At 39.7% G+C, this 26,384-nt stretch overlaps 3 protein-coding genes across 3 annotated transcripts; 2 read left to right on the top strand and 1 right to left on the bottom strand.

Annotated features, from left to right (window-relative positions):
* Window positions 1–6,744: 6,744 nt before the first annotated feature.
* On the top strand, window positions 6,745–7,680 carry LOC142838696 (olfactory receptor 6C2-like). Its single transcript, XM_075954289.1, has one exon. It carries the CDS (start codon window positions 6,745–6,747, stop codon window positions 7,678–7,680), a length of 936 nt encoding a protein of 311 aa, XP_075810404.1.
* A 7,400-nt stretch (window positions 7,681–15,080) lies between these two features.
* On the top strand, window positions 15,081–16,034 carry LOC142838684 (olfactory receptor 6C2-like). Its single transcript, XM_075954249.1, has one exon. It carries the CDS (start codon window positions 15,081–15,083, stop codon window positions 16,032–16,034), a length of 954 nt encoding a protein of 317 aa, XP_075810364.1.
* An 8,108-nt stretch (window positions 16,035–24,142) lies between these two features.
* On the bottom strand, window positions 24,143–25,078 carry LOC142839027 (olfactory receptor 6C4-like). Its single transcript, XM_075954881.1, has one exon. It carries the CDS (start codon window positions 25,076–25,078, stop codon window positions 24,143–24,145), a length of 936 nt encoding a protein of 311 aa, XP_075810996.1.
* Window positions 25,079–26,384: the final 1,306 nt, after the last annotated feature.

Here is a 26,384-nt window from a genome sequence, read left to right as displayed (position 1 = left end):
ATCCCTGATCTCTCCAAGACCTTTATCATGATGGGTGTTGGTTTTATCAAATGCTTTTCAGCTTCTAATGAGATGATCATATGGTTCTTTTTTCTTTCTGTTTATGTATATGATGGATTACATTGATAGATTTTCATATGTTGAACCAGCCCTGCATCTCTGGGATGAAACCTACTTGATCGTAATGGATTATTTTTTAATGTGTTCTTGCATTCGGGCTGCCTGTATTTTAGTGATTATTTTTGCATCTATGTTCATGAGTGAGATTGGTTTGTAATTCTCTTTCTTGGTAGAGTCTTTGTGTGGTTTTGGTATCAGGGTGGCTGTAGCCTCATAAAAAAGAGTTTGGCAATGTTCCTTCTGTTTCTATTATGTGGAACACTATGAGGAGTAGAGGTATTCGCTCTTCTTGGAAGTTCTGGTAGAATTCCGCATTGAAACCATCCGGCCCTGGGCTTTTTTTGGTTGGGAGGTTTTGATGACAGCTTCTATTTCTTTTTTTTTTTGTTTGTTTGTTTGTTTTTTTGTTTTCTTTTTTCTCCCACCCTTCTCCCCCTCCCCCCACTCCTCTCCCCGTCCCTCTCCAGTCCAAAGAGCAGTCAGGGCTCCCTGCTCAGTGGTAAGTCCTAGGTCCTCCCCACTCCGTCCATATCAAGGAAGGTGAACATCCAAACTGGCTAGGCTCCCGCCAAGCCAGCACATTAAGTAGGATCAAAACCCCGTGCCATTGTCCTTGGCGTCTCGAGGTCTATTTAAATTGCTCACCTGGTCTTGATTTAATTTTTGTAACATGGTATCTATCTAAAAATTGCCCATTTTCATTTACATTTTCCAATTTTGTGGACTATAGGTTTTTGTAGTATGATCTAATGATTCTCTAAATTTCCTGTGTCTTTTGTTATGTCTCCCTTTTTATTTCTGATTGTGTTCATTTGGATGTTCTCTCTCTGCCTTGTGATTAGTTTGGATAAGGATTTATATATCTTGTTGATTTTCTCAAAGAACCAGTTCTTTGTTTCATTGAGCCTTCGGATTGTTTTCTTTGTTTCTATTTTGGTGATTTCAGCTCTCAATTTGATTATTTCCTGTCTTCTACTTGTTCTGGTTAAGTCTGCTTCCTTTTGTTCTATAGCAGATGGAGGCCATCACAGAAAACTGCAACAGGACACAAAGCAAGGAGAAGAGATTGTAGAGAGCTCATCTCCAGTGGATACATCCACATCACAGCTCTCGTATCTCAGGAACACCATGGAAGATGGAGCAGAAAGAGTATAAAAGTCAGAATACTGCCTAGGCTCCCATAAAGCCAGTAGGTTTGGATGCTCACGTTACTAGACCTGGAAGGAGGTGGGAGGTCCTTGGACTTCCCACAGGGCAGGGAACCCTGACTGCTCTTTGGGCTGATGAGGGAGGGGGACTTGATTGGGGGAGGGAAATGGAAGGCGGTGGCGCGAAGGAGGCAGAAATCTTTAATAAATAAATTAATTAATTAAAAAAATAAATAAACATGAAATAAGACACATAGGACAACCAATATGACTCCACTATTCTACTCATATATAACTAAAAACAAGCAAACTAGCAGGGCATGTTGGTACACATATACAATCCCTGCAACCAAAAACCTGAGGTCAACTGGGCTACACAGCAAACCCTGTCTCAAAATAAATGCTAACAAAGAACAAAAAAAAAAGTCAGAATACTGTAGCTCAGCTGTGAAACAGTCTCTCCTAAAAATGTAAGCATACACAAGATTGGGAAAATGGCAATATCAAGGGACAAGTACATGTGGAAGGGGGAAATTTTCATGGGTCCCATCCATAGAAAAAGATCTGTATGCAGCTAAAGACTGCTGGGAGGAGAATCAGCCTCTCCCAGGGATGAGCCCCCTCACTGGTTGTCCAATGTAGAGTCGTCACCCCCTAAACAATATACACAGAAAACAGATTCAGGAGATTTATTTTTATATATTCATGTATATGAATACATACGGCTATACATATGTAACAATAATCAAAGAAAAGGTGGCTACCAACTTAAAAGGGAAACATAGGAGAGGTTCAAATGAGGGTTACTGGGCTGGGCTAGAGGCAAGAAAGGGAAGGGGGAAGTTATATAATTCTATTTTAATTAAAATCTTATTAAAAATAACTTCCAGCCTTCAAAAATTTTAGTAAACAAAAATTCAAAGTGTGGTATATGAGATTTTTTTCAGTCACATCAATTGATATTTTTCCTTCGTAGGATGGATTTTGAACTCTTTGCCTCTTTGAGATGTTTCATGTAGAGAACCTAACAAAACAAAAATTCAAAGTGTGGTATATGAGATTTTTTTCAGTCACATCAATTGATATTTTTCCTTCGTAGGATGGATTTTGAACTCTTTGCCTCTTTGAGATGTTTCATGTAGAGAACTGCATTGATTGGAAAAGACACCACTTGCAGTTCTGGTTCAAACCTGTGAAAAAGCAAATCTACGGTTTGTATTGCTCCAAAGGAGTTTAGACCACCTTTGGGGGTGTTTTACTCATAACTACACTGAGTTTGGCTATGCAGTTCAATTTCTTACGGTTCAGCAGCTCCGTATTAGGAAAAACAGCGGTGGATCCTTCCCGTAGTTTCCTCCTAACTTTGTCAGAGAACTTAGAGCGCAAGGCTGCCTCTGCCCTCAGACTCACTTCTCCGTCCCCTCACTCTTTCTTCCAAGTCATTGGCTCAGCCCAGCTTTGGGCTCTGCAGAACGTCTCACCATATGGTGTTCATTTGTGCAAGTTGCGGGGGCGGGGATAGGAGCCCTCCCTGTGAGTTCCTGTCTCCCTCACCCATCAGCCTTAAGAGAGTTTGCCACCAGCTCCCCGTTTCACATATCAGTCCCATTTCTATCTGTCCATGGGGGGGGGGGGGGGGGGTTCTAATGGCCATAGGGCCATTGATCCGCTGGGTACAGACTCTGCTCTAGCTCCTCTCTCAGTGCTGGTGTGGACAGGGAAGAGAGGGTATAAGCCAATGTCGGACCATTCCTCCTGACCTTAACAGAGTTTTTCCAAAGTCTTTAGCTTCCAGGCATCCCCACCAAATATGTATCCAGGCCTTGGTCATCCAGCTAACTATAAAATGAAACATTTCCTTTAATTTGCCCTGATCTCCACCAAACCACCGGTGGCAGCTGGACACTGTCCGCAGCCCCTCTCATCTGTTTCCTGGGAAAAAAAAGGAAAAGAAAAGAAAGAGAAAGGAAGAAAGGAAGGAAGGAAGGAAGGAAGGAAGGAAGGAAGGAAGGAAGAAAGAAAGAAAGAAAGAAAGAAAGAAAGAAAGAAAGAAAGAAAGAAAAGGAAAAGGGGGAAAAGGGGAAGAAATCTCATCTGGGGTTGATAAATTCACTTATAACTATCATTTCTTTCAGGGATAAAAATTGTTATGTGTATCAATCATCCTGCCTGTTTTCTTTCACCAAGTCAAATGGATGCAATTTCTAAATGCCTTTTTACCCAAGAGGTCTTTGAGTGTTTTTTAGGCAGTACTTAAAATCATGGTTATACAACTGTAGAACAAAATCTAAAATAGTCACCACTATAATAAAATCAGCAATTAATTATGTAATTTTATGTATTTTCTGTTTTCCTTAAAACATTAAAATTTCTCAAATATAATAAGTTATTCATATAACAAGCTTTAATAATGTTTTATTAGGTGTATCCATAGATTTAATTTCAGTTTAATGTATTATATGTTTGTTTATGTATTATGTATTATGTCTAAGTCTATGGATTAGTCTATAATCAGATTCTTCTACAATCTTAATAGACTTTATCCAATACTGTATCCTTCTGTCTCCAAAGACACTGTCTCCAAAGAAGCAGAACTCGATATACTTTGTAAACCTGAAATTAGGCAACTCAGAAGGTTCATTAGTGAATGTAAATCACTAGGGATTTGCTTACTTAGTTCGTTGCATTTTTATTAACTAAGCAGGTAGGAAGTAAGATGTCACCAATGCTCATTGCTCTAAGTCAGGGCAACAACTATCGTTAAGTGGAGATGATTGCTGGACGCCTTTGTTTGTTTTTACAGGAAGGAGGCTAAAATAGTACAATAGGGAAGCCCAAGGAACAGGATAAAGATAGATTCTACTGAGGTGTGTATGCTTCCTCAAGCCATTATGAACTTGACAGTAGCAAAAGTGGCTATAACTTGATATAAGAATCTTGATCTCAATTATCATTTTAATTTAGAAAATTTAAGACTTCAAATTTATACAACCATTAAAAACAGTCACAATGGTAAGCAAATCAATTTTCTTGTTTTTACTATATTTATTTTGTTTGATCTCAGTTTTTTTATACCCTGGAAAAGATTACCTCATAAAATGGGAAATAAATGAGAGATAATTTCTATATTTTCAAAGCATTTCTTTGCATATATAAAATTATAACAATATATAATAAATATATAAATCTGTGTATAAAATGGAGAGATTTTTGTGTACAAGAATATGTTTGCACTTAAGTGTAAAATTCAGCTGATGGCACATGCCTATAATCTCAGTGCTAGGAAGGCTTAAAAGAAGCAATAAATAAATGTTAAAATCTGGTGACTGTTGAGAAATCTATTAACTATATTGAGGACCAAACGTGAAACAAATAAAATCTATGTGCACACGCTTAGGTAAACACCTAGTCCCTCAAAGAATGACAAATTGTGAACATTGAGGAATCATTAGAAATCTCTGTCCTCATTTGATTTTGAAAATAAAATAAACAAAAATCAGTTAGCTACACTGATAGCACTAACAGCCAATGGTGACAACACTGATTAACCTTACTCAGAAGACTGATCTCTGTGTCACCTCTGAGACTAGAGGTAGAGCTGGAAGAAGAAATTTTTGAGGACATCTGGGGAAAAGAAGGCAATTTCTCTGTTGTGACCTATGAATATAGACAGAGCAAAATATTAGTCTCTTTAAGAACCAAAGTATCTGTTTGTGGTGAAACATGTTTATAATCTCAGTAGGAGGCTGAGACAGGAGGATTGAGGTTTGAGGTATCCTGGATTATGTATCAAGATCCTGTCTACAAACAAAACAATTTTAATCAAAAAATATACTTAATCATCAATTCATATAAAATGTAGTTATACAAAGTCAATATGGAAATGCTTTGCTTTAGAAGTCCATTTAAAAAGGAAAATACCAGACTCGCTGAACATAGCGGACAATGAGGACTACTGGGAACTCAAGAACAATCGCAGTGGGTTTTTGATCCTACTGCACGTACTGGCTTTGTGGGAGCCCAGGCAGTTTGGATGCTCACCTTACTAGACCTGGGTGGAGGTGGGTGGTCCTTGGACTTCCCACAGGGCAGGGAACCCTGATAGCTCTACGGACTGACAAGGGAGGGGAACTTGATTAGGGGAGGGGGAGGGAAATGGGAGGCGGTGGTGGGGAAGAGACAGAAATCTTTAATAAATAAATAAACGGGAAAAAAAATCCCCCCCAAAAAACATCCCAATCACAAAAAAAAAGGAAAATACCTTTATAGACAACTGATGGGAAAACATATAATATAGATAAATACACTTAGAAGCATTTGATAAACAACCAGTTGCATGTGGGTGGGGTGAGTTGTGCCGATAGTGAGAAAAGGTTCCCATTCCAAGGATTCTGAATGAGTGTCCTTCCTTGTATATTAATCCCCAGTAATGTTCTCACAGGTTGCAGAGATGAGGGTTATCAGTACCATATTTTAACACAGGAACTGTTGAAAATACTGTAATTTTCTTAAGTAAAGGACGATAAAGGAAACACCAATTTAGATAATTTTGTCAATGGTTTAAAACATAAAAAATTCAAATTGACTTTTGCGACCTCAGAATTTGTAGAAAAGCCATAGTTTCTAAATGAATACATACTTATTGAAATTTAGCTACTACTGTTTATTTATGTAAATGTCCTCAAACATGTCACAATCTTTCTCCTAAATTGGATTAGCCATTCTCCTTATTCTTTTATTCCATGTTTTATATTGAGGTTAAGACTGGTCTGTGCAGGAAAAGCAAACTAAAATGTGATGTGCGTGGGATGACAGAGAATCATCACAGTCAGGCTCTTGGAAATATATCTATCAACATACATATTGATATGAATGTATGTCCTCTGTATAATTATATCCTGCTCTAAGACCTTCTGTGTCGTGTACCACCCTGAATTGCTAAGTGGTAGCTAAGGGACAAAGAAACCCAATAAGTAGGCAGTATCAAGGGAACAACTAGGGAAGTGTGTGTGTGTGTGTGTGTGTGTGTGTGTGTGTGTGTGTGCGTGCGTGCGTGCGCACACAGCTGAGCTGATATTTCTGCGTACACTGTACATTCATGATTGCTAAGTCTGGAAGTCTTCAGGATGAAAACACACACTGCAGTAGACGTTTTAGCTCTAGAGTTGGGACAGAGACCTGAAGTGATCCCAGGTTGTCTGACTTGCGTCAGCACTTCACAAAGGAACCATATGCTTGGGAAGTGCATCACAAAATTCCAGGCAATTCTGGTAATTCTTGAGCCAAAAGATACCTTTGCTTCCCGTGAAACAGCAGAACCACAGGGGTTAGAAGTCCTTATACAGTAGGCATTTAGAGGGTAATGGTTTTTAAAGCTATAATAAATAAGAAAACCCTGGCAGATTTGAAACTGGGAATCTATAACAAAGTATCTCTGAATGTTCTGTGCAGATCTAAGCGAGACCAGGAATCAGTAATGAGGAACCACACCATCACAACTTTCATCTTACTGGGACTGACAGATGACCAGCAGCTGCAGGTTCTTGTCTTTATCTTTCTCTTCTTTACCTACTCACTGAGCATAACTGGAAATCTGACCATCATTTCCCTCATCTTAGTGGACCCTCGCCTTAAAACGGCCATGTACTATTTCCTGAGAAGCTTTGCTCTCTTGGAGATCTCTTTCACATCTGCAAGCATCCCCAGATACTTGTATAGCATAGCAACGGGAGACAAAATTATTACCTATAATGCCTGCGTCGGCCAAGTATTTTTCACTGACCTCTTTGGTGTGACTGAATTTTTTCTTCTAGCTGCCATGTCCTATGACCGCTACGCGGCCATCTGCAAACCTCTGCACTATGTGACTATCATGAACCCCACAGTCTGCAGGAGTCTTGTATTCTGTTCTTGGGTAGCTGGCTTATTTATTTTAATCCCCCCACTTAGCCTCGGCCTAAAGCTGGAGTTCTGTGATTCTAATATCATTGATCATTTCATCTGTGACGCTTTCCCTCTCCTCAAAATCGCGTGTTCAGACACGTGGTCCATGGAGCAGACAGTCCTCATCTGTGCTGTGTTGACTCTCATCATAACACTGGTGTGTGTTGTTCTCTCCTACGTTTATATTATCAAGACAGTTCTTAGATTCCCCTCTGCCCAACAAAAGAGAAAAGCCTTCTCTACCTGCTCTTCCCACATGATTGTGGTTTCCATCACCTACGGCAGCTGCATCTTCATCTACATCAAGCCTTCGGCTAAGGAGGAGATGGCCATTAACAAGGGTGTAACAGTTCTCACTACTTCCATTGCCCCTATGCTGAACCCTTTCATCTACACACTTCGGAACAAGCAAGTCAAGCAAGCCTTCTGGGACTCAATAAAAAGGACTGTAATATTTCCCAAGAAATAAGATAGTGAAACCTAGCAAACATGGGTGGTAAACTTCCCAAACTTCTGGGTCAGGTTAATGTTTTCTGGACACTTTTGTTCATTGTGGTCACCTGCCATTCCAGCCCACATGAACCTCTTTTAAGATCACATCCTTCCAGGTGTGCTAAAAGCTTTCAGAATTCATTACCCCTCTTCCACTTGAAAACCCAAAGAATACCCAAAAGTAACAAAACAATGCAAAACAATAGAGAAGCAATTGCCAAAAGATTTTTACATCTTCAGCAAAAATTAAGTCACAATAGTTTCTTCTAATCCAAAACTTTCAATTGGTTTATTCACTAATTCATTTAATGAATATCAGATCAATATGTACTTTCTTTTTTTTTAAATTTATTTATTTATTAAGGATTTCTGCCTCCTCCCCACCACCGCCTCCCATTTCCCTCCCCCTCCCCCAATCAAGTCACCCTCCCTCATCTGCTCAAAGAGCAATCAGGGTTCCCTGACCGGTGGGAAGCCCAAGGACTGCCCACCTCTATCCAGGTCTCATAAGGTGAGCATTCAAACTTCCTAGGCTCCCCCAAAGCCAGTACGTGCAGTAGGATCAAAAACCCACTGCGATTGTTCTTGAGTTCCCATTCTTCCTCATTGTCCGCTATGTTCAGCTAGTCCAAATTTATCCCATGCTTTTTCAGACCCAGGCCAGCTGGCCTTGGTGAGTTCCCAATAGAACATCCCCATTGTCTCAGTGTGTGGGTGCACCCCTCGCGGTCCTGAGTTCCTTGCTCGTGCTCAGTCTCCTTCTGCTCCTGATTTGGACCTTGAGATTTCTGTCCGGTGCTCCAATGTGGGTCTCTGTCTCTGTCTCCTTTCATCGCCTGATGAAGGTTAATATTCAGGAGGATGCCTATGTGTTTGTCTTTGGATTCACCTTCTTATTTAGCTTCTCTAGGAACATGAATTATAAGCTCAATGTCCTTGATTTATGGAATATGTACTTTCTTTAAAACAGGCACTGTTTGAGCCCTGAAAACAGAAGAAGACACAAACAAAAAAAAATCAATACCACCCAATATGTACTCTCAGTGATAGAATGAAGAGTGGGAACAGGCTAATGAGTAGCTAACCAAAATGTACATGCACAGCAGGAAATGCTTTTAATCATAAAACAGGATGAAATTCTATCATTTGTGATAGAGGTGGGATAGGACAATTGTGCTGAAGTAAATCAGGCACAGACAGGCAAGTATTTCCCTCATATGTGGATTGTAGAAGGGCTGACCTCAGAGAAGTGGGGAACCAGAAGGTGTTTAGAGAGGAAGAGAATGCTGGGGAATGTTTAACTAAATTGCGGATGGGTAGAAGTCAGATGCTCCAGTTACTGCATACACGATTGCTGCAGAGATAATGGTACCATACACTATCATTCAAAAGACTGAAAATAAATTCTGAATGTTTTTATCATACAGAAATTATTAATGTTTGAAGAAACTAAATTTGTATCCTGTGTGTTCTTGTATCAAGACATCATGTGATACTTCATAAATATGCACACTTGTTATGTTTTAAAACATGTCTAAAAATTAATATGTAATAACTTTAAAAAAAGGCTTATTCTGAAGTAAATGTTTGCCATGAATGAGAATTATGTCTTTTGATCTCATTAAATCTATCAAAAATGCTCATATATAAAAAAATCATCATTAATAGATGGGTATGGTGACACACACCTTTAACTCCAGCCCTTGGGAGGCATGGTCATCCTGGTCTACAGAGCATGTTCTAGGGCAGTTAGGGCTACACAGAAAAACTCAAAAAAATTAATATTATTAACTATAGTGTTTGGTGGAGGAGGGTAGGACAGAACATTGATTCATTTCTTCCAACAACCATAATTCTTCCTTTCTTTATTTAAAAAATATTTTCCCTTTATTGAAAAGATTCTTTTCTCATACACTATTTTGTGATTATAGTTTCCCTCCCTCTGCTACTCCCAGTTCTTCCCCTCCAGATCTACTCCCTTTAGGTCTCTCATTAGAAAAAAACAGACTTCTAAGAGATAACAGCTAAAAATGACAAAATAAACTATAATAAAAATGAAGCAAAAACCATCACATCAAAGATGGACAAGACAACCCAAAAGAAGGAAAACAGATCCGAAGAGCAGGACAAGAATGAATCAGAGACCCTCATTCTCACACTCAGGAGTGCCACAAAAATACAAAGCTAAAAGTTATAATTCATATGCAGACCCATATTGGCCCCATGTTTGCTTCTTCAGTCTCTGAGTTCATATGAGCTTTTCTCAGTTGATTTAGAGGGTCTTGTTCTCTCTCCGCATAATATCCGGCTGACCCAAGTGTACACGATAAGAGGCTATAGTGTGTGCAGCCCCAGAAGATCGTTTTGGAAACAGGGATGGAAAGATTCTAAGAGCCTTAGATGGTGGACGACTACAAGGAAATGGTGTTTCCTGGATTCATCGTGACAGTTACATGTATGAATTCAGCATCTGACACTACTCAAGACTTACGCAGGCTCAGGCAGACTAATTCCAACACGGAAAGTTAGTTTCCTTTATGGGTTCAATCTTTAGTGACCTTACCGCCCTCCAGTGAAAACCACACATCCAAGAGTGGATGGACAGCCCAGATTGTACATTGTGAGTTTCAAAAAAGAGACACAAAGTTGGGTGGATATGGAAGGGGGAGGATAAGGGGTAAATCTGATTAAAATATGTTGTATAAAATTCTTAAAGAACTAATAAAATGAAACAAACTAAGCGTGGTTAAAAATATAAATAGAAGTGGAAAAGCATATAGTGTGCATTATAATATTTCATCTTGGTCAAATTGTTATAACAGCTTAAATTAAGTGAAAAAGGAAGTTATAGCTGTAAATAATAGAAAAAGTAGTTCTAAGATTTTAAATTTTCGCAGCCATTTACAATAAAATATTAAATGGGAACTTGCTTCAAGTTTGACAACGTTTATGTGCTATCAACTTAATACCTGAGAAAAAATAGATATATTTAATCTTTCACCATTCATTAATGGTGAGGGGAAAACACAGGAGACGCAAGTTGGTTCTTGGTCATCTGAATGTTTCCTCTCATGTGTCTGCCTGTTCCTGTTGCTATGGCTGCATCTTTTGGTCTCTAAGGACACTGCCCCACTACAGCATCTCTCAGGACTTTTAGCTCAAGTTCATTACAGAGACTAATTAGTGATGTCTGAACACAGGTCACTGAGGACTCAGACATTTATTTATTTAGTTTCAGGTTTAGGAAATAAATCAAATGCAAATTGTAACAGAATACCCAAAAAAATCATCATGTCAATGGTTTGAAAAACAAGAGGACAACATTTGTGGCTACCTTTTATTTTCAACCAAAGAAATCGAGAATGTGTGCTTAGGATAAAAGAGAACAAAATTCCAGGGTGTTGGAGATGAAAGAATCTTGAGGGATTCTAGGGCTTGACCGTCCCACAGTACAAGAGAGAAAGTGGGCATGGGTGCACTGAAACCAGAAAGTTCTGCATGAGCCTTTGCTGGTAGGTTCTCTGAAATAGACTCCGGGACACTTGCTGAAGAATCCGTTGAAGCTGCTGTTAGCTCTCAACAGAGTAAGTACAGTGGCTACTTCATTCAGCTTCATATTTGGCGATGATTTTCTCTTGTAAATATATTCAACCTGGCATAAATCAACTGCAAATCAAACAAAATCAACTGTAATTATTTATATAAATTGTTATATAAAATGCACAGATAGTTCTGGGTTGTGTTTTCGGGGTGCTGCTTTTTCATCAAAACCTAAATATAATGTAAATTTACAGATGGACAATGCTGTGATTCATAACCTCACTCTCCTGTTTTAAGAGGAAAGGTGTATGCATTAAAAAGATCACCCAGCATGATAACTTATCCTGATGTGAACAAAATTGGTTCTCTGGATATTTTTAATAAAAAAAAATATCTTTGGAAAATGCAATTTTTTTTCTCCTTTATCATTTTTATTTTTATTTTCTAGAATAAAATCACTTTATTTTAATTAACTCACAAATAAAACACTACACAGCTGGCTCAAAGAAGCCAAACACTTGGACATTCCAACTCTACAAATCTCAGTGACTCCCAAACAGTGGCACTGCCTTCCATGGCCACTGAAGCAACGGAGCTGTTACTAATGAGGTTTGGTTTGCGCTCACACTTCTGCTACCAATCAATCAGGCTCCTACCCTAAAGGAACTCGTCCATCAGAGCTTCCCTTCCATTTCTGAAATTTTTTTTAAACTTTGCCTCTTGAAAGCTAGAATTACGGCTGTAATAGAATAAATCAAGGTCGTTTTGTAGCCAGGGCTCTCACACAGCAGTAGAGGAATAAGCGAGTTACCACAAACTAACTCCAGGAGTAGACACCAGGAGATCTGAGTTGGCAGCCGAAGGGAGGCTGAAAAGAATGCATTCCGTTAACCAACATCATCCAGTCTCTAGAGTTCCCAGGAATGTCATGGATCTTCAAAAGCCACTGCTGGCTCTCGGTCCCATTGCTGGTGACAGTAAACCGGCCATGTAATTAAGAGGAGATGTAGCCCTCATTTCTTGATGCAGAGACTGGTTTAAAGGCAAAACAGCAACTGTTCACATAGCATGGGATTTTGTTAAGAAAATGGAAACAAAATTGCTTTCTTTTCAAGAATAACTCAAACACTGCAGATGGTCATTCAAGCATCAAAATACACTTGGTTAAATGGGCCGCTGATACTAAGTGTCAGCTGAGAAAAACAATAGTGCAGCTATTAATTTAAATCAAAAATTAGTGGATCCCTAACTCTTATTTTCATACACCATTGAAATATCCACTAAAGAAAATATAAGGTAGAAAATGGTAATGAAATCCTAAAATAGAAACTGAAATGCTGAATATTCCACGATATAATTTTCTGAATGGAAACCTGATAGGACAGAACCTATATCAAACAAAACCACCAAAAATCTTAAAGAAAAAACAAAACAGACATGGTGGTATTCATCATTAATCCCAGCACGAGGGAGACAGAAACAGGCAGATCTCTGTGAGTTCGAGGACAGTCCAGCATGCATATATAGTGAGTTCCAGGCCAGTCAGGCGTCCATAATAAGATTCTGTAAAAAAATTAATCTTGAAAAAAGGTATTTACTGTGTTGATTCGATAACTGTTCTGTGACAGGGCCACACTGAAAGGTCAAGGAAAAGTTAAGTAAAGGTCATTCGAAGACAACATCCTGGTACACAAAGGTATGAAATAAATGAAGCTTTTATTCATAAAGGTGACATTTCCAAGAATTAGATAACTGTGCAAAAATATAAATAGACTTTGCAGACATTTTAACAGTCTTAGAAAATAAAGAGATATGTAATAGAATATAGGAAGTTGTTTTAAAGGTTGGCAAACGTTCATGTTGGTTTTAATAAAGGTGAAACTTTGAAATGTTAACAGTTTATAAAACTAGAGAGAGTTCTTAGCTTTTAAAACAAATGTAGTGTCGTGAGATAAATGGACTTCAGTAAAATATTTTGTAAAAATATTTTCTCCATATCACTATGTAAATAGCATGTGAGAATTATGTATTAAGGTATGTGAATTCCTTGATTGAATACATTACTGGCAGATGTCTCAAGAAAAGTAAAAAATTGCCAGTAACAAAGTTATAATGACAGCTTAGGTAGGGAGGAGAGGCTACGTAGCACTTTGAACAGCATGGAAAGCAGCAATTACTTTATTCACTAGTAACTAAGTCTCTTGGTACAAAGGCAAATATATATATATATATATATATATATATATATATATATATATATATACACAAAATTTTGAAAATGCACTGCATGACAGGGGCTGAGTTAATGGCTCTGTCAGTGAGGACCCAGTACAGATTCCCATCAATTACGTAAGTAGCTGGTGCTGTGGTTTGTGCCTGCAATCCTTAGGAAGACCCCTGGAGTTCACTGGCCAGCTAGCTTTGCAAAATGAGCAAGCCCCAGTTCTGAGAAATAGCTTGTTTCAGAAGGTAAAATGGAGAGTAATAGAGGAGGTACCTGGTGTGGACCTGTGGCCTCCAGATGCATGTGCATTCAGATAAACACCTGAACACATGCAAATATACACATGTGCATTCAGATAAACACCTGAACACCTGCAGATACACACATGTGCACAGATAAATACCTGAACACCTTCAAATACACACATGTGCACAGATAAATACCTAAACACCTGCAAATACACACATGTGCACACACCAAACACACAAAGAAAAGTTTAAGTCAGTCACCAACCAGTTTGACGATGAAGCCCAGAAAGAGGATAATGCCCCTTTCAGTGTGCAAGTCCATGGTATAGATTTGTATATTCTGCTAAACTGTTTCTTACACTTTGATTACTATGTAGAACTGTGTTGGTTCCATCCTGGTTAAAAAGAGTAGAGCTATCCTTGATCTCAGTATGCTTGCTTTCTCAGAGAGAGTGTGGAGCAGACACAGGAGACAAATGAGCAATGCAAACGATGGACCTTTAGGCTGCTCTTAGTAAAGCGACATTCAAACTAAACGTCCAAAGTAAGTAGTTATTCAGAATCAGCACATAGAAAGCCATGCATTATTTTAAACTTGGTTTTAAACTCGATAGTAGTGATAAGTTTTTAAAGTATTTTCCATCCACAATACACTGAAAGCACAAAGGATATATTTTTTTCTCAGCTTGGAAGAAACATTTTCTATATATAGTCAATTGTGTATTCCAGTAAACAATGAGTATCGACTCCACACTAATGAAGAAATATAAAAATAATCAGAGACATTATAGACCAATGTAGGAATTTTAACTTAAAACAGAAAACATACATCACAAATGCAAGCTTAATCATCATGGCAAAATATAAAATACAAGTTACAGTTAAAGCAACACAGCCTGTTCGTGGAATCCAGATGAGTTGTTATATGTTTATATTTTATCAAGGATCAAATATTCTAGGAAAGGCATGAATGCATTTGATTGGGAACCTTTCAAATGCAGAAGAAATAGACATACGAAGACAATGCTTCCATTGAATCAAAACACATTGTGATTCAAATAGAACACCATAGGAAGATCCAGTTAGATACAGACTACAAACATAAAATGAAGAATATTAATGTTGCAACAGTTATTTATTTTTCTTTAAAAATGTATCACAAACTGCCAAACCAATTGACTAAAGTAAGTTGTTGAATAACTAAGCTCACAGGAATATTGACAGTATCAGCTACTACTTACGGAAGAAAGTACACATGAATAAGTTTATTAGAACACTCTCTGCTCAGTGCTTTCTGGCTTTGCTACTTTTCAAGTGAGACATCTCTAAATTTTTCATGAAGACTGAATAATTCAGTAGTCAGTGATGAAAAACAACACAGTAACCACCTTCATTCTGTTGGGACTAACAGATGACCCTCAGCTTCAGGTTCCAATTTTTGTGCTTCTATTTTTTGCCTACATGTTGAGTGTAACTGGGAATCTGACAATCATATCCCTCACTATATTAGATTCCCACCTTAAAACACCCATGTACTTTTTTCTACAAAATTTCTCCATATTAGAAATTTCATTTACATCTGCCTGTATCCCTAGATATTTGTACAACATAGCAACAGGAGACAGGTCCATCACTTACAATATTTGTATCATTCAAGTGTTTTTTACTGATGTTTTTGGAGTAATTGAATTTTTTCTTCTGGCTATTATGTCCTACGATCGCTATGTGGCCATCTGCAAACCCCTGCATTATGTAACCATCATGAGCAGCAAGGTGTGTCAGAAGCTTGTCCTCTGCTGCTGGCTGGCTGGCCTGCTGATCATACTCCCACCACTGACCCTGTTCCTAAACTTGAGATTCTGTGACTCAAATGTTATTGATTATTTTGTCTGTGATGCATCTCCTATCTTGAAGATCTCATGCTCAGACACTTGGCTCCTAGAGCAGCTGGTGATTGTCTGTGCAGTGCTGACCTTCATTCTGACCCTCGTGTGTGTTGTTCTGTCCTACGGACACATCATCAAGACTATTCTGAGATTCCCCTCTGCCCAGCAAAGGAAAAAGGCCTTTTCCACCTGTTCTTCTCACATGATTGTTGTTTCAATCACCTATGGAAGCTGTATTTTCATTTACATCAACCCTTCAGCAAAGGAATCTGTGGCTATCAATAAAGGTGTGGCAGTTTTAATGACATCAATCGCTCCCATGTTGAACCCTTTTATTTATACTCTGAGAAATAAGCAAGTGAGACAAGCCTTCAGTGATTCCTTCAAAAAATTTGCCATGATCTCAATGAAGAAAAAGAAAGATCAAATATAGAAATAAAATATTAATTAATAATAAACCATTAAAGTCCATATATGTTTCTCTCTTCTTGATTAGATCTGTATTGGATGAACTTTCTCATGAATTTTTGAGAAACAGCAGATCACAAGTGATATAAAAATAGAAGTGAGGAAGAGAGATGGCTCAGAGGTTAAGAACACTGGCTTGCTCTTCCCGAGGCCCTGAGTTCAATCCCAGCAACTGCATGATGGCTCACAACCATGAGATTGTAATGAGATCTGGTGCCTTTTTCTGGCATGCAGGTATACATGCAGACAGAATACTATATTCATCATGATAGATAGATAGATAGATAGATAGATAGATAGATAGATAGATAGATAGATAGATAGATAGATAGATAAGATTTATAATGGGAGTCAAAAAAGAAAATAGAGGTGATCAGTAGTATGCTGGAGGCTTAAGTAAGAATAGGGACTAGGGGAGAGGAGATCATGAGAAGAGGGTTAATAACAATGATGTGTAAAAAGCATTATGGAAACCACTATTTAGTAAGCTAGTTAAAATATATTTTAAATGAAATTGAACATATGTACTCTAACTGGGGGGGGGGGTTATACTGTTCCCAGAAGCTACAAGATATGAAATGAAAATTCCAGAGTCAGATATGGGGTACCTCCCTATGTCTTTTTTATTAGGAAAACCCCAAAGACCTCCAAAGCAGTACAGGATACTGCCCCTGCTCTTGGATGATAATCATAACTTATAATCTTATTGTTGAAGACACCACGTGGTTTGGTTATACGACACAAGATAAATCAGCCAGGAATTGTACTGGAAGCTTCCTTCCTGCTGGCTAGCTTTCCTTGTACCAGAAGATGCCATGCAGGGTGCTAGGAAGATATCAATTTCCTAACCACCAGTGAGCCTTCCATGCTAAAATAATATTGATATCCGTGCAAGATATACTGACTGGTGCTATAAAGTCACATAGGCTACAGGAGTAACCAATTATTTTCCAAGTGAATTTGAGACGCTCCCTACTGGCAAAAATTTATGCCTGGTAATACAAATGTGGTATAATTATAAAGAGATCGTGGACCCTAGGTGGGGAAGCTGCTCCTGTCGTTTTGCTAATGCGCATGTCTAATGCGCCTCTAAATATCTGTGTTTATCCCCATAAATAGTGCTATTTTCAAAACTGGTCAGAGCAACTTTTTTTTGAAGAATCAAAGACTCATAACTGGTAAAAGTGTTGAGACTAAGTTGAGTGATTGACCCTAATGAAGACAGTTATCACCATGAGGTTCAGAAAACCTCAAGCAGAACATAGAGAACAAAAGCAAGGCTAGAATGCAGAAGAGAGCTGTGCAGTGTGGTCTTTGGGACATGGCAGAATGGCAGTGCTCGTGGACTCACACAGCTGTGATGTGCACAGAACAGAGACCATCAGTACTCCAGCAAGGATGTGGGAGGAGCAAATGAGGAGCCACCCCCTTTTTAATTTACTTTTTTATTTCACTTTACATTCCATCCACAGTTCCCCCCACCCCTCCTTCTACCTTCCCTGTCTATCCTTCTGCCTACCCCATCCACTCCTCTCAATGGGTAAAGGCTCCCATGGGAAGTCAACAAAGTCTGGCATCTTAAGTTGGGGCAAGACCAAGCCCCTCCCCCATGCATTAAAGCTGAGCATGGCATCCCACCATAATGGACTCCAACAAGCTAGCTCATGTACCAGGGATAGATTCTGCTCCTACTGCCAGGTACCTCAAAGATAATCCAAGCTTCACCCTTGTCTCCAACACATGAAAGGCCTAGTTTGGTCTCATGAAGGCTCCACAGCTATTTGTCTCGAGTTCCTGAGTTTCCACGAGCTTGGTTCAGCTGTCCATGTAGATTTCTCCTCATTACCTTGACCTCCCTTGCTCATATATTCCCTCCTCCCTCTCTTCAATTTCATTCTCAGTGCTTGGTTGTGGATCTCTGCATCTGGTTCCATCAGTTGCTGAATGAAGGTTGTATGATGTCAGTTGGGGTAGTCACCAATCTGATTACAGGGAAGACTAGTTAGGGCTCCCTCTTCGCTATTGTTAGTAGTCTTAGCTGGGGCCATCCTTGTGTATTTTGGGGAAATTACTTAGTACCAGGTTTCTCCTTAAGCCTATAGTGACTCTGTCAAGATCTCTCTTTCATTACTCTCCCACTTCATCCCTCTCCCCCCTCAACCATCACATTCCCTCAAGTTCTCATCTACCATTCTGGAGGTTTTTTTATGACAGCTTTTATTTCCTCATGACTTATAGGTCAATTTAAATTGTTCACCTGGTCTTGATTTAATTGTGGTATATGGTATTTATCTAAAAACAAGCCCATTTCTTTTACATTTTCAAACTTTGTCCCATATAGGCCTTTGTAATAAGACCTAATGATTCTCTGAATTTCCTCAGTGTCTGTTGTTATGTCCTCCTTTTCATTTCTGATCTCGTTAATTTGTATGTTCTCTCTCGGCCTTTTGATTAGTTTGGATAAGGGTTTGTCAATCATGTTGATTTTCTCAAAGAACCAGCTCTTTGTTTCATTGATTCTTTGGATTGTTTCCTGTGTTTCTATTTTGTTGATTTCAGCCCTCAGTTTGATTATTTCCAGTCTTCTACTCCTCCTGGGTGAGTCTGCTTCTTTTTTTTCTAGAGATTTCAGCTGTGCTGTTAAGTCTCTAATGTGAGCTTTCTCTGTTTTTTTAATGTGGGCACTTAATGCTATGAACTTTCCTCTTAGCACTTGATGTGGGAAGGTCATTGGTTAATTAATAAAGAAATTGCTTGGCCTCATAGGTTAGAACATAGGTGGGTGGAGTAAACAGAACAGATGTCTGTAAAGTCCATTTGATTAATTACATCTGTTAGTTCTCTTATTTGACATAGCCATTGGTGAGAGAGGGGTGTTGAAATCTCCTACTGTTATTATGTGGGGTTTGATGTGTGATTTGAGTTCTAGTAATGTTTCTTTTACATATGTGGGTGCTTTTATATTAGGGGCAAAGATATTCAGGATTGAGATTTCATCCTGATGAATTGTTTCTGTTATAAGTATAAAGTCTCCATATCCATCTCTTCTGATTGATTTTAGTTTGAAATCAATTTTGTTAGATATTAGTATAGCCACATCCACTTGTTTCTCAGGTCCGTTTGATTGGAAAACCTATTCCCAACCCTTTACTCTAAGGTAGTGTCTCTGAGGTTGAGGTGTGTTTCTTGTAAGCAGCAGAATGTTGGATCCTGTTTTTGTATTCATTCTCTTAACCTGTGCCTTTTTATAGGTGAATTGAGTCCATTGATATTAAGCAATATTAATGACCAGTGGTTGTTAACTCCGGTTACTTTTTGGTGGTAGTGTTTTGTGTGTTTGAGTTGTGTTGTGGGTTGAGCTGAGTTGTGTTGATGGAGGGTTGTCAGATGTCTGTGCTATTGTGGGTGTTGTTGGCTTCCTTGAGTTGAGGTTTTCTTTTCAGTACTTTCTGTAAGGCTGGGTTTGTGGATATGTTTTCTTTAAATCTGTTTTTGTCATGGAATATCTTGTTTTCCCCATCGATGATGAAAGAAAGCTTTGTTGAGCTTGCATCCATGGTCTTTTAGTGTCTGCAACACATCCAAGACCTTCTGGCCTTCATAGTTTCCATTGAGAAGTCAGGTGTAATTCTGATAGGTTTACCTTTATATGTTACTCAACCTTTTTCCTTTGCCACTCTTAATATTCTTTCTTTATTCTGTATATTTTGTGTTTTGATTATTATATGGAGAGGGGATTTTTTTGATCCAGTCTATTTGGTGTTTTGTAAGCTTCTTGTACCTTCATAGCAATATACTTCTTTAGGTTGGAAAAGTTTTCTTCTATAATTTTGTTGAATATATTTTCTGGGCCTTTGAGCTGGAATTCTTCTTCTTCTACAACTATTATTCTTAGGTTTGGTCTTTTCATGGTGTCCAAGATTTCCTGGATGTTTTCTGTTAAGAATTTGTTCGATTTTGTTTTCTTTGATCAATGAGTCTATTTTCTCTATATTATCTTCAGCGCCTGGGATTCTTTCTTCTATCTCTTGTATTCTGTTGGTTATACTTGTCTCTGTAGTTCCTGTTCATTTACCCAGATTTTCCATATCCAGCCATCCCTCGGTTTGTGTTTTCTTTATTTCCTCCATTTTGCTCTTCAAGTCTTGAACTGTTTCCTTTACCTGTTTGATTGCTTTTTATTGGTTTTCTTGGATATCGTTGAGGGATTTATTAATTTCTTCTAACTTTTTGTTTGTCTTCTCTTCCATTTCTTTAAGGGAGTTTTTTTCACTTCCTGTTTAAGGGTCTCCATCATTTTCATAAGGTTACATTTAAAGTTGATTTCTTTTTTTTTTTTTTTTTTGGTTTTTCGAGACAGGGTTTCTCTGTAGCTTTGGTGCTGTCCTGGAACTAGCTCTTGTAGACCAGGCTGGCCTCGAACTCCCAGAGATCCACCTGCCTCTGCCTCCCGAGTGCTGGGATTAAAGGTGTGCGCCACCACCGCCCGGCAAACTTTTTTTTAACCTATTAAGCCATCTTGCAGGCTCCTTATTTGGGTGGGGGGGTTCGAGACAGGGTTTCTCTGTGGTTTTGGAGCCTGTCCTGGAACTAGCTCTTATAGACCAGGCTGGTCTCAAACTCCCAGAGATCCGCCTGCCTCTGCCTCCCGAGTGCTGGAATTAAAGGCATGCACCACCACCGCCCTGCTAAAGTTGATTTCTTTTACTTCTTCTGGGTTAGGATGTTCAAGTCTTCCTGTTATGTGTTCGCTGGTTTCTGGTGTTATATTACTTTTCAGGATGTTGGAGGAATTCTTGCATTGGTGCCTGCCCATCTCTTCCTTCAAATGAAGCCAGCAGAGTCTTGGCATTTTGGTCCAATCTTTGCTGTGGCTGACTGTGTACTTGGGAGTTTTTCTTGCTCTGTCCTCTCTTAAGTCTCCTCAGTACTGGAGCAGGCTCTCAGATTCCCTCTGCCCTGAAGCAGGCTGTGCTAGGGGATCTAAGGACCTTGCAGGTGAAAAGGATTGCTTTGGAACTGGGTGGATTGGGGTAAAGAAAGCCAGTAGCCGAGAACACACACTGTTGGACAACCAGAAAAGCTTAGGGAATTGGAGGGGGCCTGGACTCAGATCCCTGGGACTGTCCGTCCACTTGGCCACTCACTCACCTCTCCAGATCCCCTCAGCACGGGAGCAGGGCCTCTTGCTGGGTCTAAAAGATTTTGCAGACAAAAAGGCAGGCTTGGGGGAGGGCAGGGTGAGATGGTACAAAGAAGACCCAGCAGTAGGAATACTCCTCACTGGCTCTCCAGACCCCTCAGCCCTGAAGCAGGCTGTCCCTATGTCTTATTTTAACCCATCTCTATTAATCTATGCATCACCACCAGGTCATGGCCTACCAGCAATGTTTCGGCATGTCTGAATCTGGTGGAGGCTCCATGGCTTCTCTTTTACTCTGTTCTTCTTTCTCCCAGCATTCAGCCCAGCTGTGTCCACCTACCTCAGTTCCCTGCTCAGGCCCAAGACAGTTCTTTATTCATTAACCAATAAAGGCAACACATAAAGAGAAGGACCTCCCACACCACTGTCCTTGTCCAAACTGATATTATAATGTGGCACAAACAGCACTTGTTTAACCTAGCTCACCAATCGTGTTGCTGGGTTAGGGAAAAGGAAACATGTTGAAAAGAGAGTGAGAAAGAGAGACACACCCAGATCTGCGGAGAGGAAGGGAGACAGAGGCAGATTATGCTTCTGTAGAGAGCTATCTTAATTTTAGGGGTTTTTTGTTTTTGTTTTGTTTGTTTGTTTTGTCCCTGTGAACGATGTCCAGGAATTCCCACAGAGGTTGTAAACGTTTCTGAGTGATTTTAAAGTTTTATTTCATGAAGAAAAATAGAGATTAAGAAATGGAATAAAAGGAGTCCCCTCGGGACAAGATCCCACACTGCTTTATTTGCAACATGTGAAAAAGAATTAGAGGAAAGCTTAGAGATGGCCATTGTGTGAAGTTGTGCAGCTGAACCCTCAATTGCCTTGAAGACCCCAAGATGCTGGACATGACAGAGCTGTGGGATACCTGCTGAGAAGAGTAGCTCACAGGCAGTGGAAACAGCCCAAGAGAAAGAGGTGTGATGCAGTCAACAAAGCTGAAAAAAAATTGGAGATCAGAAGGTTTTTTTTAACATCAAACATGGAGATGAAGAGTTTGGAGTTTGCCCAGTTGATTTTCAGTCTAATTTTGGTCCAGTATTTCCTCACTATGCTCACTTTCCTATGTTTTGGAATGGTTATGTATATACTGTGCCATTTTATGTCGGAAGTATGTTATCTGTTTTGGATTTTGATTTTATGGGGATTACAGTGAAAAGATCACAAGACTCTCAGAAAAGACTTTGATCTTTGGACTTTTAGACATTGTTGAGACTATGATAGACTCTGGGACTGTCTTAGTTTGGATTTTTATTGCTATGAAAAGACACCATGACCACAGCAACTCTTTTTTAAATTAATTTATTTAAAAAAATATTTTCTCATTTTACAAACCAATCCCAGTTCCCAATTCCTCCCCTTCTCCCACTCCCTTCATCTTCCCTTCTATTCCTCAGAAAAGCTAAGGCTTCACATGGGAAGTCACCAAAGTCTGGCACATTGCTTTGAGGCAGGAACAAGGCCTTCTTTACTATAGCTAGTCAGAGCAGGGTGTCTCTCCAAAGAGAATGGGCTCCAGAAAGCCAGTACAAGCAGTAGGGATAAATCCTGGTGCCACTACCAATGGCCCTGTGGTCTGTCCCAGCCAGACAACTGGCACCCACATTCAGAGGACCTAGTTTGATCCTATGCTTGTTCCTCTATTGTCAGGTCAGAGTCAGTGAGCTCCCATTGGCTCAAGTAAACTGTTTCAGTGGGAATTCTTTCCTCATATTCTTGCCCTTCCCTCTCTCTGTGTGTTATATGTGGTGTGTGTCTGCGTGATGGTGTGTATTTTATGTGTCTCTTTGTTTCGTATGTTTGTATGTGTGTGTTTTATGTGGTGTGGGTATGTGTGAGGGTGTGTGTTTTATGTGTCTCTGTGTGTACGATGTATGTGGGGAGTACTTATGTGTGAGGTTGTGTGTTTTGTGTGTCTGTGTGTGTGTTGTATGTGGTGTGCATGTATGAGTGAGGGTGTATGTTTATTGTGTCTGTGTGGTGTAGGGGGGTGCTTGTGGGGGGGGGGCTTGCTTTTCTGTGAGAGTGTGGAGGTCAGATGTTGACATTTGAAGTCTTTCCTCAATTGCTTGCCACCTTACCATTTGACACAGGATTTCTCACTGAACCTGTAGCTTACCTTTTACATTCTAGAGAGTGAATATCTAGAATCAGCTCATCTTTGATCCTGTCTTGTATGTTATGGTTACAGGTACAAGTCAACATGCCCAGCTAGTACATCAGTGCTGGGAATCTGCATCCAGGTCCTCATGTTTTTAAAGCAAGCACTTTATCTGTTGAGTCCATCTCCTCAGGCAGAGAGGCAATCTGAAGAGTTATCAGAGTAAGAAACTCAAGAAATGGAATAGTTTAAAGCTCAAAGAAAAGCAACCCACAAAGAAATATTCAAGTAGGGCAGTGGTGGTGCACACCTCTAATCCCAGCACTTGAGAGGCAGAGGCAGGCCTGGTGAGCAGGAGCTACTTACAGCAGAGGCTCCAAAGCTACACAGAGAAACCCTGTCGTGAAAAAAAAAAATTGTACACGATATAATAATCACTTCTGAGAAAGAGGTAGGAATTTCTGACACAGTGTATTTATGTTTTTGATAGTTATTGATTGAAAAGTTAAGAGATGATAATGGGAATAATATAGGTGCAGTAATTAGATTGATCCCCCAATTTATGACAGGCAAAAGAGTTTAACTAGCTATATTCTGTATACAGTCTACCAATACAATTTTTCTGCCTCTGTCATCAAAAGTAGATATCAGAAAAGTCTTGAGTAAGTTTGAAACAGACTGATGACTCCAGCCATACCCAGCTTACCTGAGAAGTCACTTCAGGGGAGAGGAGGAAGATCCTGAACATCACCCCACATTTGCATTCATTATCAGGCCACTAAAGGGAGTGAAGATGCAGTACTTTCCTGACAGCATCACTGAAGGCTTGTTTTACTTGCTTATTCCTTAGAGTGTAAATGAATGGGTTAAGTAAAGGGGCAACTGAGTTATTGAGCACAGCCACACCCTTATTGAAGGCAACTCCTTCTGCTGCTGAAGGTTTTATGTACATGAAGATGCAGCTCCCGTAAGAAAGGGAGATGACAACCATGTGGGAAGAACACGTGGAAAAGGCCTTCTTTCTCTGCTGTGCAGAAGGGATCTTCAGAATGGTCCTGATGATGTGGGTGTACGAGAGAATCACCAGCACCAGGGTGACTACCAAGGTCATGACTGCTAAGACAAATTCAATGAGCCTCAGCAACCTTGTGTCTGAACAAGCGATTTCTATGAGGGGCCCATAGTCACAGTAATAATGATTGAGCACATTGGATGCACAGAAATCCAGCTGACTGGTCAAGATGATTAAGAATAAGATGATCAGGAAGCCACTCAGCCAAGAGCAGAGGACCAACAGGGAGCAGACCCTGTTGTTCATGATGGTGGTGTAGTGCAGGGGTTTGCAGATGGCCACATAGCGGTCATAGGACATGGCCGTCAGAAGGTAAAACTCAGTGGCTCCAAAGAAGAAAGCAAAGAAGTACTGCGTGAAGCAGCCAGCAAAGCTGATGGTCTTGATTCCCGTAGAGATGCTGAAGAGTATCCGGGGAGTAAACGTGGATGTGAAGGAGATCTCCAGGAAGGAGAAGTTCCTGAGAAAGAAGTACATGGGTGTCTGGAGGTGGGAATCCAGCAGTGTGAGGAGGATGATGGTCAGATTCCCCACAATGCTGAGGATGTACGTGAGCAGGAGAAACAGGAAAACACAGACCTGAAGCTCTGGGGCGTCTGTGAGTCCCAGCAGAATGAATTCGGTTAGAGTCTGATTTTTCATCACCGACCTTTGTGCCTTGTGAAGCTGAAAAAGAGAGAAACAGGCGATGACGGTGAGCAGAGCCCAGCGCTGCAGTCAAGAGGTCTCAGAGTTCCCCTGAAAATCTGTCTTTAGGGAATCCATCTGTTCTGAGTCATCCAGACACAATGGCTGCTGGCTTCAAACTTGCTCTTCACCAAATCTGTGTTAAAATGTATATCCTATGACTTTGCTGCAAGCAGTCCCATGACCAACTGGGCTTTCCTGGGTGCAGCTTTTCAATTTTAATTTTTATGCCTTATTCTTCCTTCAAACCTCAGAGGCTGTAGTAGCACGTGCCATCTTTCCCCAGCCTCACTGTCTTGATGATCCACTCTATTGTTGCCATCTCAACACATTCACCACCTGCTTTATTCTGTTTCTCCATTTGCTAACACCCACAGTGCGATGCAGGATTGGTCCTCTCTCTCTCTCTCTCTCTCTCTCTCTCTCTCTCTCTCTCTCTCTCTCTCTCTCTCTCTTTAGGTTTTGTGCCTAGGACAGAGCTCAAAAAAGCCTTCAAATACTGAATTCTGTATAGATATATATAGATATCTGTAATGGGATTGTTATTCCATAATATCAATATTTTCAGGAAGGGGTTCCTGCCCCCCCCCCAGATTTTCTTTCAGTGTTTACTAACTAAGTCTGTTAGAGGAGACTTTGAAGAGGTTTTCTTGTCTAGCTGGGTTTCTGGAACACTTTCTGCCCATTAGCATTCAGCTTAAGGAGATTTCACTGCTTTGTCTTCCAAATTCATGTTCATATCCAACACAACACAAGCACCCATGGATCATTGTGCGAATATTTTCATTTCATCATTGCAATAATTAAATATTGGAAACAATAAAATTACAGGAGTATGCAAAGAACAAAATTACAATTATTTATATTGTGGAATAATATGGGGAATTTATATTTTATGACTTAGATAAGACTATAATATATGCTGGTGCCCTGCTTCCCAACAGTGTGATTTTATCTTTGTGTGAACATTCTAGCATTTGGAAGAATTCCAGTGGCCAGAGATGTTTTTTCTGTGTGAAGGATGGAAGACCTTTCTTTATCCTTCACGTTAAAAATGTTCAAAACAAACCAAAGTGTGGTTTTTAATATCAAAAGTTGCAGAAAGGGTAGTAGACAGCCCTTAGACCGGATGGACAGACTCACTTTTTAACAGAGGGAAGGAGCTGAGGGATTTGCCTCTGGATGTTAGGTGGGGTGAGTCAGATGGAGATGTTGGACAGATTGGAATCTGGGACAGTAACTAACACAAAAACAGGTTTTA

Source organism: Microtus pennsylvanicus, chromosome 20, assembly GCF_037038515.1.
Source record: "Microtus pennsylvanicus isolate mMicPen1 chromosome 20, mMicPen1.hap1, whole genome shotgun sequence".
Classification (NCBI taxonomy): domain Eukaryota; kingdom Metazoa; phylum Chordata; class Mammalia; order Rodentia; family Cricetidae; genus Microtus; species Microtus pennsylvanicus.
Note: the sequence above shows the minus strand (reverse complement) of the source record. Positions and strands in the feature narration are given on the sequence as shown.